The sequence below is a fragment of the Mixophyes fleayi genome, chromosome 5 (genome assembly GCF_038048845.1).
Source record: "Mixophyes fleayi isolate aMixFle1 chromosome 5, aMixFle1.hap1, whole genome shotgun sequence".
NCBI lineage: Eukaryota > Metazoa > Chordata > Amphibia > Anura > Limnodynastidae > Mixophyes > Mixophyes fleayi.
The window spans coordinates 138,627,144-138,642,940 of NC_134406.1; the positions used below are offsets into that span (position 1 = coordinate 138,627,144).

General features: G+C 39.3%; 1 protein-coding gene and 1 long non-coding RNA gene across 4 annotated transcripts in view; one reads left to right on the forward strand and one right to left on the reverse strand.

The window, feature by feature from the left end:
* The window catches only part of LOC142158671 (uncharacterized), a 117,466-nt gene that overhangs the window by 99,701 nt on the left and 1,968 nt on the right, over positions 1 to 15,797 (forward strand). For 2 of the 3 annotated variants that reach the window (XM_075212873.1, XM_075212874.1), the window contains exons 14-16: positions 10,863 to 10,970; positions 13,430 to 13,618; positions 15,071 to 15,268. In XM_075212873.1, coding sequence (XP_075068974.1) covers positions 10,863 to 10,970; positions 13,430 to 13,618; positions 15,071 to 15,268 — 495 coding nt within the window. The remainder of the gene's footprint in view (positions 1 to 10,862; positions 10,971 to 13,429; positions 13,619 to 15,070; positions 15,269 to 15,797) is intronic. The other variant, XM_075212875.1, reaches the window with a different exon arrangement.
* LOC142158672 (uncharacterized) overlaps positions 1 to 15,797 on the reverse strand; it is a 163,882-nt gene that overhangs the window by 19,232 nt on the left and 128,853 nt on the right. The window lies entirely within an intron of this gene.

Sequence of the window (15,797 nt, forward strand, 5' to 3'; positions counted from 1 at the left end):
GGGTGGTATGACGATTTGCAGGCAGTGTTTCTGACAAGAGACTACTTGAGTGCGAAGCAAATAAAATTGCGGAGATTGGAGACTTGACCAGGGTAGACCCAAAATGATCGGGTTGACAGATTGCAGAAGAACCCGAAAACTTATCTGTTCAAAATTGAGGGCTCCAACAGACATCTGAAGGGAACGTGTAACCTGAGTGATAGAGCCATGGGACTCTCGATTACCATCCACCACCGTTAATGCCAGAGGCTGTGGTAATAAAAGGGTAGGAATATGGTGATCGGCTACCAATTTAGCAGATATGAAGTTCCCTGCAGATCCCAAATCCACGAATTTTATTAATGACTGAGGACCAACAGGAGGCTGTAACGTTATGAGAAAGTTATGAGAAACTCGTTTGAAGTACAGGGAGTTGAAGACTGGGATCCTAGGTTGACCCCCCTGAAATCACCTAGGAGGAGACGTTTCCCGACAACTTGGGGCAAGAGCAGAAAAGATGACCAGCGTCCCCACAGTAAAGAGACAGACCTTTTTTCATACACCTATCGCATTCCCCTGGAGACAGACATGAGTGGCCAATCAGCATCGGCTCCTTGGAGGTAGCTACTGGAAGCTCAAAATGAGGTGCTGAACGAGGAAAGGAATGGTGAGTACGGTCACGTTCCTGGGTGCTTTCCCTGTGGCGTATATGCACCTTGATGCTTAAAGATATTACCTCATCCAGATTAGAAGGCAGATCCAGGGAAGCCTAGCCATCCTTAATGTGGTCATTGAAACCTTGCCAAAAGCTAGCGACTAGAGCGTCATTGTTCCAGCAGAGTTCGGAAACGAGTCCAGAATTGAACAGCATATTGTGCAGCCGAGAGGGAGCATTGATGAAGATTAAGATTAAGGAAACTCTTAGCAGCAGAGGATACCCGACCAGGTTCATCAAAGACCTTGCGAAAATTTTCAATGAAAACAGAAAGATTTTGAAGGGTGGAGTCGTTCTGTTTCTACAAAGGTGATGCCCAGGCAAGTGCTTGTCCTGAAAGAAGAGAAATGATGTATGCCACCTTCGTTTTCTCAGAGGAAAAATTCTCTGGTGCCAATTCAAACTGGATGGCACAATGGTTAAGCAAACCACAGCACTTCTTGGGTGAAGGGATGCTTGAACTCCTGGTGCTAGTGGTACTAGTAGAAGCAGTGGATGCAGAAGTAGTAACAGTCACGATGGGGGCTGCTGGAGGGACTGGTAAGGCGTTCTGCAGAGACTCTATGCGAGACACAACTCCCTGAAAACATTGAAGAAGCTGAGCCTGATTAGACTTTTGCTGATCCACTCTTTGGGCCAGATGTAACAAAAGTTCACAGGCAGAGGGTTCGTCCTGTCCACTCATGCCCAAAGTATTCTGTCACGATATTGCAGCAGGGTGCACCACCGTCTAATATTTGGCACTGCTAAGCAAGGAGGCGCGAAGTCTTACGCACCCCCAGTATTCACAAAGGACCCAAGCAAGGAGGTATGGACTTGGCTGTGGGAGGTGCGCAGGTCGGGGTCCTCCAAGTTAATAACCAGTATGGTAGCGTGATGAACAGGAATGGTCGAACGATCTGAGTCAAGCCAGACAGTAACGCAGTAAACAGGGATAATCAGAAGAGGCGTCAGAAACAAGCAGAAGGTCAAACCAAACAGACTGTGCAGTACCAAATCGGAATCCAGGAGAATAAGCCAATTAGCAAGCCAAAGTCAGCAAACACTGGAGAACAGGAGAATCATAGGACGTGCTGGAGCTAGTGTGAGCCAGTACTCTGGTACTGGTCTGCAGTAAGGAGGATCCTTAAATAGAGTGAAGTGGTGCCTGATAGGTGAAAACAGATTAGTGATCTAGTGCAGCTGAATGCCGGCAGAATGAGGGAGAGCATCCTGTTGCCTAGCAACGGCACGCGGACGTTACCGCACATGCATGCGGGGCAACGACACAGAAGAGCAGCCCATTGCTAAGCCAGCAGCGAGAAAAGCCAGGTGTCTGTCGCCAGCACGGAGGGGAAGTGCGGGGACGGTGCCTGACATCAACATCCATCAATAAGAGAGTGCCTTAGTCTCTTAGGGATGTTAACATCTACAATGGGAGTCCTATCATGGGCAAGATGTTAAAACTAACCATAGAAGTCAGAAAATCTCTCAATTGGTAGAAAGAACCTATAAGAAGAATTCAGAGAACTTCTCTTTCAGAACTAGAGTGATTGGTATTAGCAAAAGCACAAATCTAAGACTGAGGGACGCATGTGAACTCATAGTTGGTATAGGGAACCAAGGACGTAGACATAAAGGAACTTCATATAAACCTTTTAGAAATGGAAAGAAATTCTATATTTTCAGGCTTTCCTGCAACACTGATGGCTCAGTGTTCTCAGACAACCAAACAATTTTGGCATTCCTAAATAAAAGAAGGACATACCACGTATGAGGGATTTGATACCAATAATGAATTAGACAGAAAGCAGCCTTTGTTTTCCATCAGCTCTTCATGTAGGGGGCAAGGACAATATGCCTGCAGATTATCTCAGCGACATCAAGTGCATCCAGAAGAATGGGATATTCTTGCTACTGTTACAGCAGTTTTGCCTGCCACAAATAGATCTAATGACAACAACACAGAATGTCAAATTAAGTTGGTTTTTCTCATGACACAAAAATCCACACAGAAGGAGTAGATGCTTTGACAAGACCATGTAAAGTTTGTCTTCTATACATATTCCATCCATTTCCTATCAATTCAAGAGCTCTGAGTAAAATAAAGAAGGAACACGTAGAAGTGGTAGCGATTCTCCCATTCTGGCCACAGCAACAATGGTTTGCTATAACTTGGGGATTGCTTCTAAAACCATCATGGTCTCTACCATTATGCCTAGATCTAATGTACCAAGGATCAGTGTTACACCCAAACTTGAGTACACTCTCCTTGATGGGCTGGAAAGTGAACAGACACTGTTAAATAAAAAAAAACAAAAGAGTCTCAAATTAAGTAATTGAAGGTCTGTTACAAGCGAGGAAGCAACCTTCTTCTATCTACTATAAAGTTTGGAAATAATTTATTGGTGAAAGCAAGGCTCATTTAAACATATGGTGCCAAATATTCCATAAATATAAAATTTTTACAGGAGGGCTTGAATAAGGGCCTTTCTCTGAAAACTCAACTTTCAAAATTATTCATACTTCTGGGGACACAAATCTGAAAAAACTACTAAAATGTTTTTTTGTGTTGTTTTTTTTTTGAAGACAGTAAAAAAGATTTGCCCATACATTAAACCATCTGTAACACCATGGGATCTTAATCTTGTGCCGGACTCTTTATTGACTGACCCATGTGAACCTCTACAAGAGATTCATCTAAAATGGCTGCACTGAAAGTTTTGTTTTTACTGACAATTACTTCTGCATGACGAATTGGAGAGATACATGCATTATGGTGCAGTAAACCATTTCTAAATATTTTTTCTGAAAAGCGATACTTTGGACGTTTTTTTTTTTGCCTAAACTAAGAAATTTAATTGCCACCAATTTGATCATAAGCAGATACTGAGAAGAAGTGTCTTCATATATTAGATGTATTGAGAGCAGCCTTCACTTTTCTTCAGAGAACAGAGAGACTGACAAAAACTCATCAGCTCTTTATATTCTTGTCTGGAGCATGACAAGGACGTGCTCCATCAAAACTCACCTTTGCAAGATGGATCTATGAGGCTCATCATACAGGCTTATAAAGAGAAAGGTCTGCAAGTGCCTAATATTATAAGAGCACATTCAACAAGAGCAGTGGCAACTTCATGGGCTCAAAGAGCGCAGTTATCACCAAAAGAAATTTGTAAAACAGCAGGATGGTCTACAATCCATACCTTTACAAGACATTATATGCTGGATGTTACACCAGTGGCTGATTCTTTTCTTTGTTCTGTGTTGCTCTCCACCTCTCAGACCGTGATTTGCACTTGCACTTCACATTTAGGCTCTTGGGAAATGAAGAAACCAAACCAAAGGATCTGGCTCATTATCTTTTATTTAGCATGATAAAGCAACTAAAGCTGATCACTACAAACTGTTACGTTCGCTGTGGTTCAAAAGCACATTGCTTTTATGTACAAATTATTTTAAAAGGCAAAGTTTGGTAAACATACGTATGCAACAGTTAGCACCAAATCAAGCTTCAATGAGAACGCACTGGGGTCCAAAACCAGAGCTCAACAATTTATACACTGTACAGTTGTAAAAGACATCACATATACAGTTACAGTTGTAAGGTCTTCATTCATAGGTTGAAGGTTGTTGCATTTTAAGGTACTTGATGTGGTATTTGTGAATTCCTCTGGTCATTTGCATCTGATTGTAGTGTACAGGAATTATTAATTTACCTCCTTCATCCAATTATTTATCTTTAACAGTTCCACCCTTTGTGGTATACCTAATACTCTCACCCTTTCAAGATTCTATTGCAGGATCATAATTGTATACTTCATTTTCAGTGATATCTGTCCTTCATAATACCATCACATTGTCATTTTATGGAGTCACCTCAGTCGATTGTTTACCACACTTCAACACAGCAGGAACACATGTGATACATAAGCCAATTTCTATAAAGACACCAAATATAAGGATAAGGAGCTTACCTATACCAGTTACCAATTCTTGTGCTCATTATGTTGGCACAAAACTTATCATCAAACTGGGTGGCTAACATCACACTATATACATCAGTAATTTTAGTAAGATAATTTAGTACCATTCCTTGCTGTACTAATTCCTTCTTATATGTTTGCAGTTCCTTACCCATATACATGTATGTGTCATCATACATATCTGTAATATTGTCATTTTGTTTAGTCAGGGCTTGTATATATTTATAAATATATGTAATAGGTGCAACTGACGGATGGCGCACTGGTGATGTTAGCAGATTTATGCTGAACAAGGTGGGAACAATTAAATAGGCATGAGGATCAAATACAGGTCTCTGGGTTGGTGTCCAACAATCTGTGTGGTAAATCCAGTTCTTAAATCCAAATGCTAGACAGAATGGACAACCGTATCAGACTCTGGTGTACAGAAAATTAACTCCAATGTCACAATAAAAGTATGTATATGCAGTTACTGCTCAAACGGAGCTGGCTGGACCAGTACAGCACAGCCCACAAATTCTCCAATTGTATAACAGCAAAGGGACAGAGATAAGTAGAAGGTGTGCAGAGTAGTGCAGTTCACCAAATAACAATATAATAGGTGGAAGCGTACCAAAAGGTATTAATAAACCAGCTTATCTGTATCGGGGTCTCCTAGAGGGAATCACAGCTCCGTCTCATGTGTCAGGAACAGCTAAACCAGCAAGTGCAGTATGCAGTACTTCTTGGTCTCGGGCAGCCGTCCCCATACAGACACCGCAATCAAACTCCAATGTACAAAGAATTTATTCAGCAATAGTATAAAAATGCAAACTCACATTGTACAACGTAATAATAAGCTAATCTGTATTAGGCAGTAGGGCCCCATTATCTTCTGTATACATTGACTTAGGCAACTCTACCATCCTGGACACTTAGTGTATATACCTTGATACTCCTGTGCGGAGATCACTGGTAATACCTGCAGAACCCTCCAGGGATCCATACTGGTGCAAGCTGACCTACTGCCTAATACAGATAAGCTTATTATTACTTTGTACAATGTGAGTTTGCATTTTTATACTATTGCTGAATAAATTCTTTGTACATAAATTACTACACTATATGGCTCCTCTATCTTCACTATCTCAGTTGATTGGAGTTTGATTGCGGTGTCTGTATGGGGACGGCTGCCCGAGACCAAGAAGTACTGCATACTGCACTTGCTGGTTCAGCTGTTCCTGACACATGAGACGGAGCTGTGATTCCCTCTTCTGTACACCAGAGTCTGATACGGTTGTCCATTCTGTCTAGCATTTGGATTTAAGAACTGGATTTACCACACAGATTGTTGGACACCAACCCAGAGACCTGTATTTGATCCTCATGCCTATTTAATTGTTCCCACCTTGTTCAGCATAAATCTGCTAACATCACCAGTGCGCCATCCGTCAGTTGCACCTATTACTTTTATTTCCGGCCTTACCAGCCAGAGTTTTGTAGGAAAGCTGCCTCCTCACGTGGAAGAGGTGTATATGTGGGTTTGAACTATACTACTTTATATATACAATACTGTTTTGAGCGCCAGTGTTTACATCTTGTATCTACATTTATAAATATATATTTATAATTTAGGGTTCCTCGAGCAGTTTTGGTTAGGTTCTATGCAACCAAGAACTTAAACCCTGTGGAGTCTGATTTAATTTGTAACTAAAAGTTCTTCACTGGAATCATATTTCCTTTGTCTCTGTGTTCATACTGTGTGTGTAAGTATGGAGGTGAGGTTGTGAATGGCAGTCCTTTTATCATGAGAAGTCATAATTTCAGGAACCACTTTGGAAACATACTTTTGAAGCTCGGAGTTAACCATTTGTACGCCCTTCGTCCACATATATAATACATTATCTGGAAGGATATGAGACACAATATAATATGTTAGATCAATACACAATATTTTAGTAAAGTTCCCCATGCCTAGTAGTTCCATCTGTTTAATATAAGTTTCAGCTTGTATAACATTTAAACAGTAACCTAGAGGAGCTTTCCCAATCAACACTCTCTCATATGTCTGTTAACATAACCTCTTTTATGATATCCTTCAGCCCTTTTGGTTAATAGCACTCTAATAATATCAATGGGTCTTTCATCAATACTTGTGGGGCGGGCTATTGTCTAAACATTCTGTTCAGTTTCCCAATACTCAAGTTTCTTTGCATTTGAAAAATTCAGATACAGCAGAGATCTGTCTACTGAGTATTGGCGATGTTTCAAACTAGGTGACCTAGTAATATATCTCTCTCTTCTATTGTCGTCGTCCCCCCCTCCTATAATTCAAGAACCTCAGAGATGTTTAGTGGGAACGGTACTAATATTCTACATTATTTTGTCCTTGAGGCATGTGACAGCACGCGCAGCATTCAGTTTGATTTAGGACCTTACCCACCAATGAATGATCATCAAATGGATGTCCGCCCAGCTTCAAATTATTAGACTTGCATTGCTGGATGCACAGTACTTACATACACATTATTCCTCACACTGTGTCTGAGCTCCAAGGTTAGGAGACCTTTTCTTTAACCCCAAATTGAATAGTGTGATAGGCTGAGATGATTGTTCTAACATAATCTCTTTCATTTCTGCAATATCAGCACCATCTCCCAAGCCAATCTCAATCTCCTGTTCACCACTGCAAAAATAGATTGTCCTAAGAAAAATAGGGATGAGAAAAATATTGAAAAAATAAGAAAAACAGAATAACCGCTGCTTCATGATGAGATAAGTCTTTGCGAAGTCCTTGGCTCAGGTGTTAACTGCGATCCTAAGTCTCGCGGAACAGATTCACGCGTGCCAGCGTTGCAGTGTCAGTCTCTGCTTTATCTTGAAACTTCTCCGAGTTGTTGACTTTTCTGTAGTGGGCGGAATGGATTCAAGTGTCGCTTTCTGCAACTTTCAGAGATGTGATGCTGGTCATCAACACTTGGTACGGCCCTTCCCACCTGTATGTCAAACAACTTGAGCATAGGAAATTTCAGTTCATAACATATTTTCATAATGAACATGATGACAGTTATTGTCTGGCATTTCAGAAAACAGTATTTTAAAATCCCCTATGTTACTGTCTTTATAAAATATTGAACAGTCATTTTCACATTATATTTTAAATCATCTTTAGGATCTATCATTCAAATAAGGTTGTCAGCCAAAAAGTGTTTCAAGAGATAAGTTAAGAGGTGGCCTAGGAGTGGTTATGATGTTGTGAAGGACTAGTGGAAAAACCTCCGGCCACGGTTATCTAGTTTTAACCATCACCTTATTTAATTTGTTCTTGATGGTAGCATTTACCCTCTCTAATTTCCCAGTGGCTTGTGACCTATAGAGAGTGTGTAACTTACTATCAATACCCATGAATTTACACACAAGCTGAAAGGCATACACAGAAATCAAAATATGTATCCAGAACCTTACAAACAAAAAAAATCCTGAACGATTTTCCTAGCAGTAAAAACGGCAGTATTAGTAGCAGCTAGATAAACCTCTACCCAATTAGAGAAAACATCAATACATATTCATACATACTTGAGATAAATTGGATGAAGTCGATTTGTGTGACTTGGAAAGGTCCATCTGTAGGAGGAATGTGAGATGGCTTTGTGGGTATCACTCTTTCCATTATCCTCAAACAAGTAAGATGAGGCATTGCCTTCTTACTAGCCAATGAAGAAAAACCCGGTACTCACCAATATGCTCTTACCAGTTGGCACATACTTTCCTTACCCAGATGAGTCAAACCATGAGCTGCCTCTATTAGGCTTGGAAGATATGCCCTAGGTGCTACTGGCCTACCTTGTCCATCTTTCCAGAGGACTCTTGCCCACATACCTTTCAACTTCCAGGCAGCCTTCTGTAGGGGGACACAAATCTTGCATCTCTATCAATTTCTTTACACTGAGAGCTTCAACAGTAATTCATTTGGTCACATGTTTTTACGAGTGAGCATGTCGCTCTCTTAGCAGCCTCACCCATTATGTCATTACCAAATGGTATGGGGTTCCTGTTATATGTGTGTGCCTTGTACTAGATAATGGCTACTTCATTGGGTAGTTATATTACTGTCAGAAGTCCTTTTATGTGATGTGAGTGTGTTACTGATGTCCTGTTACTGTCATAAAGTTCCTTAGTCGCCATAGAGCCCCAAAGTCACGCACTATCCTAAAATTGTACTTAAAGTCGATGTATATATTAACTGATTTTCACTCTGCCAACTCGCATGCCTTTTCTCAATCTCACGAGTTCAGCTACTTGGGCTAAGTAATGTGGGCCAAGGAATTCAGCTTTTTTGCACCTTCATCATCTATAACAGTATAACCAGTACATGTGTTGGTCTATGGCAACTCCCATCAGTATAAAACATAACATTTACATTTTCTAAAGGGGTGTCACATATGTTGGGTCTTGTGGTAAAAGTCTGATTCAAATATTCCATACAATCGTGCGCCTCTTTATTCCTGCCAAATTTACCCACTGCTAGAGGCTGTTCTCCTTCAGCCCTTTGTGCATCTTGATGCACATTTTGTAAATCTTGGTGAGGAGACATGCCTTATTTGAGCAGAATTTACGAATTTGGAAAGGCAGGTACCGCATGTGCTAGGTGTATAGACAGATGGGACTGGGACAATGGAGGGAGCGCTTTCCTAATCTGACGTCCAAGTTTTTACTTATATCCTTGGATAACGCTCCTAGGCGGTTACCGGCCACCACCTATCTACCATAGGACCTTAAGATTTCTAAGGGATGTAGGAATCTGTTGTTGGCTGCCAAAAAAAGTGTTCTCCAGATGTGGGTCTAGAGATCACCTCCTGCCCCATCCCTTTTCGGAGAAAAGCTATATCACATTTTTAGTATGGATTGAGCAGCGGCTTCTATGACTAAGGAAAAGAGTATTCAGGCTTTCTTCCAGGTATAGGAAACATTTATTTACACTCTGTCAGACCCACTTAAACATTGTATACAAAATAGAGATGCTCAAGCTCAGTTCCCCCAAGAACCGAGCAAGCTCGGTATTTTCACGCGCCCTAGGAATTGAAAACGATGGAAAATGTCATTGTTACATCGTTGGATCTCTATAAGTACTGCCCTCCACGGCGATCCAGCGCCATTTCACAGAGGGACACAGAAGGGTAGCACAGTTCTTGGCAGTCTCTGGTGCAGTTAGGCAGCGTCATAGGTAGAAAAGAAAGAGGAGGGCTAGCAGTGTTCTTAAAAGTCTCCAGTGACATTCAGGAGGGCTCCATTGCTAATGGTCATTGCTGAAATAGAAATAATAGGGCTGGCAGTATTGTTCTTAATCTGCAGGCGCATTGTACTGTTATCATAATGGATTCACAGCAGTACACAGCACCAGTCATGATGATAGTAATCCCTCTACGTCATCTGCTAAAGCCTATGTTAAAGTGCATAGTGTTTTTAAGTCAGGGAAACAAAAATGTAAAAAAAACACCTTGGTCAAGAAAAAAAAGACCTGTAACTATCAACATCCAACGAATGTAGGAGGATTATTTAAAAAAAAATTGTACGGTATAAAGACAACAGTTTTATTAACAAAGAACAACGTGGCTTGCAGAAGTAATATAAGCATGGATGTCTAAAAAAAGTGTATCTTTTTAGTCCATAAATATTGGGACATTGGGAACAGCCCACACATGTCCATGAAATAGGTTTTCAGTCGATTGTCCCATTACTTTTGGTCCCTTAAAAAGTGGAAGGCACATATAGAAACCGTTGTAATTCGTCGCCATGTATTAGCTGTAGAATTACCACAGTTATCCAAGGAATGGGGGGAGTCAGCGCTCGTCGCCATGTATTAGCTGTAGAATTACCACAGTTATCCAAGGAATGGGTGGACCGATCAAGTGAACCATAACTGATTTACTGATTTCATGATCCAAGGACAATTCCATCTTGCACCACTTTTTTTTTCTGCCACTGCTGTGTGGCATTGTTTCCTAGATGTGCTATGAACCGCCCTGTGTTTGTGTCATTGCTCTGTTGCTTAGCATCCAGCCAGGTCGCTGCAGTGTTTGTTTGAAAGTGTATGAAAATAATATTGTCACCTGTGAGGTGGTCAAAATTGACTGCAAATGACTTGAAATTAGTGTTATTGAGGTTAATAATAATGTAGGTGGGGAAAAAAGCAAAAATATGTGATTTTTATCCCAAAAATATAGGGATTTTAGAAAAAAATCGGGAACAAAAGCCAAAACACGCAAGGGCGGTTTTGCCAAAACCAAAACACGAAGTAAATCCAGATCCAAAATCAAAACCAGAACACAGAGGTCAGTGAACATCTCTAATACAAAACTTTTGGTACTAGACTGGAATGTGTGTTAATGACTCACCGATCACTCTTTAATGCTTGTCTTTTCACTCCCTCCATTTTCATTGCTGCTGGGTTGGCTCCCACATGTTTGGGATTCTTGATGTAATTTCTTGTTTGAAGTAACCAATGCAATTCTTCTCTATTTATTCAACTAAGTGGCTCTCCACGATATTTGTGTGTCATCTGCTGATTTACACTGTAATTTTCATTGTATATTGTATTTTGCATTTTTTTTTTTCTACATTTTACTTTGTTCTTACAAGCAACTAAAGATCACTTGCAATTCCTTTTAAATCGCATAAGCATATCAAAAATTTGAGACCTCTTTTCTGGGATATTTCCACACAAGTACTAGCAAGTTTGCCTCTCAACAATACACAAGGATATAAGTTCTGGAATATGTCCTTTATAATGCTACTTTTATGGAGAAAACATTTTTGCATTTGGACTTTCATATTATATATCATTTTTTTCATTACCACTATTGGTGTACACATTTTTAAGCGCATAGGTAAATTCTGAACCTAATTTAACCTTTACTATATTTAGAAAAAAAAACTCCATTCTTCAAAAAACATTCACCTATATCCCTGCAGTATACATTAAATCAAATTGAAAATTGCATTTTTATTAAGAAATGTGGAAACTCTAGAAGATTAGTTGGAATCATTAATTTGTTGCTGGTAAACTAGAGTCCCATTAGGCATAAGGCAACTTCAGAGATATATATTAGTGGTAGGACAACAAATAAACAGTTGAACATTCAACTTCAGATGTTTTTATTCCTTTACTTTTATAATGATCTGTGATATATTTGGGGAACTAAGCATCAGTGGTTCTGGACATATAAAGCTTCATAACTTTAATATTTAAAATTTATATGTATCATATTTTGCCAGTTAAAATGGATGGGGTTTTTTAATTTATTCTACATTTTAAAATTTATATGGCACCTGACAGTGTCTTTTAGTGGGTGATACAACTGAAGATTTGTCATTACACACAAAGCTTTTCTGTATAAAGTCCTGAAACTTGTGTGTATATATTGAAATATCTGTGAATCTACTGGTTTCTGTTTTGCATAATGCAAACACACTAAACCTGTCGGCTGTATGCCTAGAACAGGGGGAAAACTACTTGCTACTGAAATTACTTTTAGATTGTATACTTAAAGAAAATACACAGTGTGCGTGTATTTTTATATTATATATATATATATATATATATATATATATATATACACACATATATACACATATATAATATACATACACACACACACGTATGTGTATGGCTGTGACATCGCCTATGCTACCCTTTCTGCTGTTGCTGGGAACCGTCTGGGCTTACTTTGCCACCGTTCCCTTTTAGTATCCCAAATGCGCCCTCTTGCCACAGTGGGATGGGCTTACAAATGCTTCTACCACTGGACTCCTTACCGGCATCCAGTAACGGGTTTATTCTGGGTAACTGACGCTGCTAATGTACCCCTTGCTGGTGTACTTGGACTGGTACTCCTGATCTTTTCCGATTGATCAGGGTTGCTGTGGATGGATCCCCCCTGGCCTATCATACTGGCCCAGAGCTGCTGGGTAGCAGGCAGAGCGGTGGTACCAGAAAAAGCTGGGTCCAAACCTCAGTAACAGATTAGATTTTGGGTCTAATCTGTAGATCACAGGAATAGAGAAGTTTCCAAGCAGGTCTTTGAAGCAAGTGATGTTTATTTGCTCACACTGGTTGCAGGTCAGATGAAGCAAGAAAGAACAATTATTAATACATGACAGGGCTTTTTATACTGATTTGAACTCTGCCTCACAGGCTATTTTAGAATCATGATTCAACTTGTTTACCCAAACATGGATTTACATGCAATGCAAAGCTAACAATATTTACACTTTTCGGTTATGTGCTAAAACTTGATGCTTGCATTATCTGAGATCCAGTAACGCCAGACAGCCAGGCAGCGGCCCTCTGCTGGGTATACAGACTAAACAGGTTTTTGTCACTTCACATAAAGACTTACTTAACATTTCCTGCTATCAGCAAACAGACTTCCTCTAGCAATGATACAAACCCAAATAATGACACTTGCATACAACACACATCCCAATGTAATACAATAAGTGCATTTGAAATTATACATTGGTGCCTGCACCTCTGATTGAAATACATTTCTACAATAGATTATTTCTACATGATCCAGCCACAAATAAGCTATTAGTGATCTAGTCACAGTGGCTATATTATTTTTTCTTCTAATCTATATCTGTGTGTATGCATGTGTGCATATTTATAATATACACCAAAGAAAAGGCATTGCATGCTATTCACTATTAACCCCTTATTTACCAAATGCAAGTACATAGTTACATAAACCATACGTCTACTACATTTTTAACTTTTTTTTTTTTTTAGATTATAAGAGCAGTAAAAGGAGATCTGTGTGGAATGAAAATGAGCCCATTCAATCACCAAGCACTTATTCCTGTAAAGATACAGTGGTGCACCGTTCCGATGAACTCTCTGCCAAAAAGGAGCCTGGAACAAAAAAGCAAGCAAGAAATGCCTCCACAGATATATTGCCAATGTTTACTTTTTCCATAGGTAAATGTGGTAGTAACATGATCACATATTGAAGATTAAGAGAGCAATGATATACCCATGACAACAAATCGGATCAAATTAATTACCGTATTTCCCCATGTATAAGACGCACCTTGTTCCCCCTAATTTCGGGTGTAAAACCTGGGTGCGTCTTATACAGGGGTAGCGGGGATGCAGGGTGGGGGGCAGCGTTACAGTGGCAGCAGGGGGGATCGAGGGGGAGCGGGGCAGCGTTACAGTGGCAGCGGGGATCCAGGAGGAGGGGGACAGGCACAGTGGCAGCGGGGATCCAGGATGAGGAGGACAGATGTACAGTGACGGGGGGGGGCGGCGATTGCAGGGAGAGTGTGCTGCCCGGCTGCTCTGATCACAGCCGGCCATTACACACTCCCTGCCTTTTTTGACAGCTACCGTAATTTTTTTTTTTTTTAAATTTCGGGGCCAAAATTAAGGTGCGTCTTATACATGGGAGCGCCTTATACATGGGGAAATACGGTATATCAATTATTGGTTGATTTTTGGTTTGTATTGTTTGATTTTACGCACAATACCACCATTGTAAAAATTTACATGCAGCATGAGGGAAAAAAAATTAAAAATACAGTCTTAACATTATTATATACATGTACGTTTTTATTAGATTTGTTTATGGTACCTTTTAAAGCTTTGCGTGGTAACTTAGCAACATTCCCCTGTTTAATATAGTCCCTTGTATATTTGTTGGGGATAATGATAAAGGTGTTCTGAAAATGATTAAAGCAGCAGTGCCATGAAAAAATTAAAAACATATTTGGCTTTTAATATAAATCACTCTGTCAGGCTATAATACAAATGTTTGTTTTCCATTGTTTTATTCTTCAGGCTACTATTATTTTTTATAATTCTTTACAGTTGCATGCTCTACCATGGCAACCACAGTTACTTGACACATGATGTAGTGAGCAGAGTGTGTCTTACACCTCTGTCATCAAATGACATATTGAGAATTGTTAGCCTGTGGCAGCCCTACTTTTTTGCACTCCTGCGACATTTGAAAAATAAATAATGATTAGTTCAAAAATAGCTAACACAAATGACTATTTGATTATTCATTCAAAAGAGATACTTAACATGCTATTTTAAAAATAAAATCTTATATGTGTGACTGCTGCATTAAATATGCCAAACATATGTTGGCAGATTCAGATGCCAAATATAGCAATCCGTACTGGTTTCCTTGCCACTCTTTTTATTAAGGATCATATAGATGGCCTAGCAAGTAAGATGACAGTTGTTTTTGTTAACTCAGAATAAGATGTTTCTCACTACAAAAATTTGGGCAAAACTGCAAGTTATGCAGAAAATTGATGTGAAATTATATTTGCAACTGGATCAACACGAAGTTGAAAAGGGTGAGCGAGATGGATTTGTGTTTCCATGTTGTAAAATTTTCATCTTTATGTTATTTAAAAGGTTCTGAGAGCAATCCAAGTGCATCAGGATCGCAACAAGAGCAACATGTACCCTTTGCTACGTCATCAGTCACAGAACAATCCATATTGTCCAGTGAGAATTTAGATGAGACAATTGAAAAAATATGTCGTACTACAGAAGTCAGTTGGGGTGTTTCTCAAGAGTACCGTTCAAAGCGTTTCAAGCAGAATAGTACTGGTAAGTGTGGAGTTCCCTCACACCAGGTCCCCAGACTCTCAGGCTTAAACACAGAATCCTGGATCATTGTTCCATATTATTCAACTTTTTATTATTTTTTGCGGATTGTTTTAAAATTTTTTATGTAGGTTGCACCAATTACACAATGGTTCAGCGTATAAATTATCTCTCTCTGGTTAATTTTGTTGTGGTGCTTAGCCCAGGGTCTTCTGACAACCTACCACCACTGCTGGTTTATGTCATTGCTTTTCTTTGTCTACCAATTTAATCTCTATGTAAAACGGAAGAAACTAGTTATTTCACTTGTCAGTGGCAAGAAATACACATTTTGAAAAGTGGTGCAAAGGTAAAATGTGGATATATATATATAGATATATATATATATATATATATATATAATACACACACACACACACACACATAGTGATTATATATATATATATATATATATATATATATATATTTATCTATATCTATATATATATATATATATATATATATATATATATATATATCGAGCGAGAGAGAG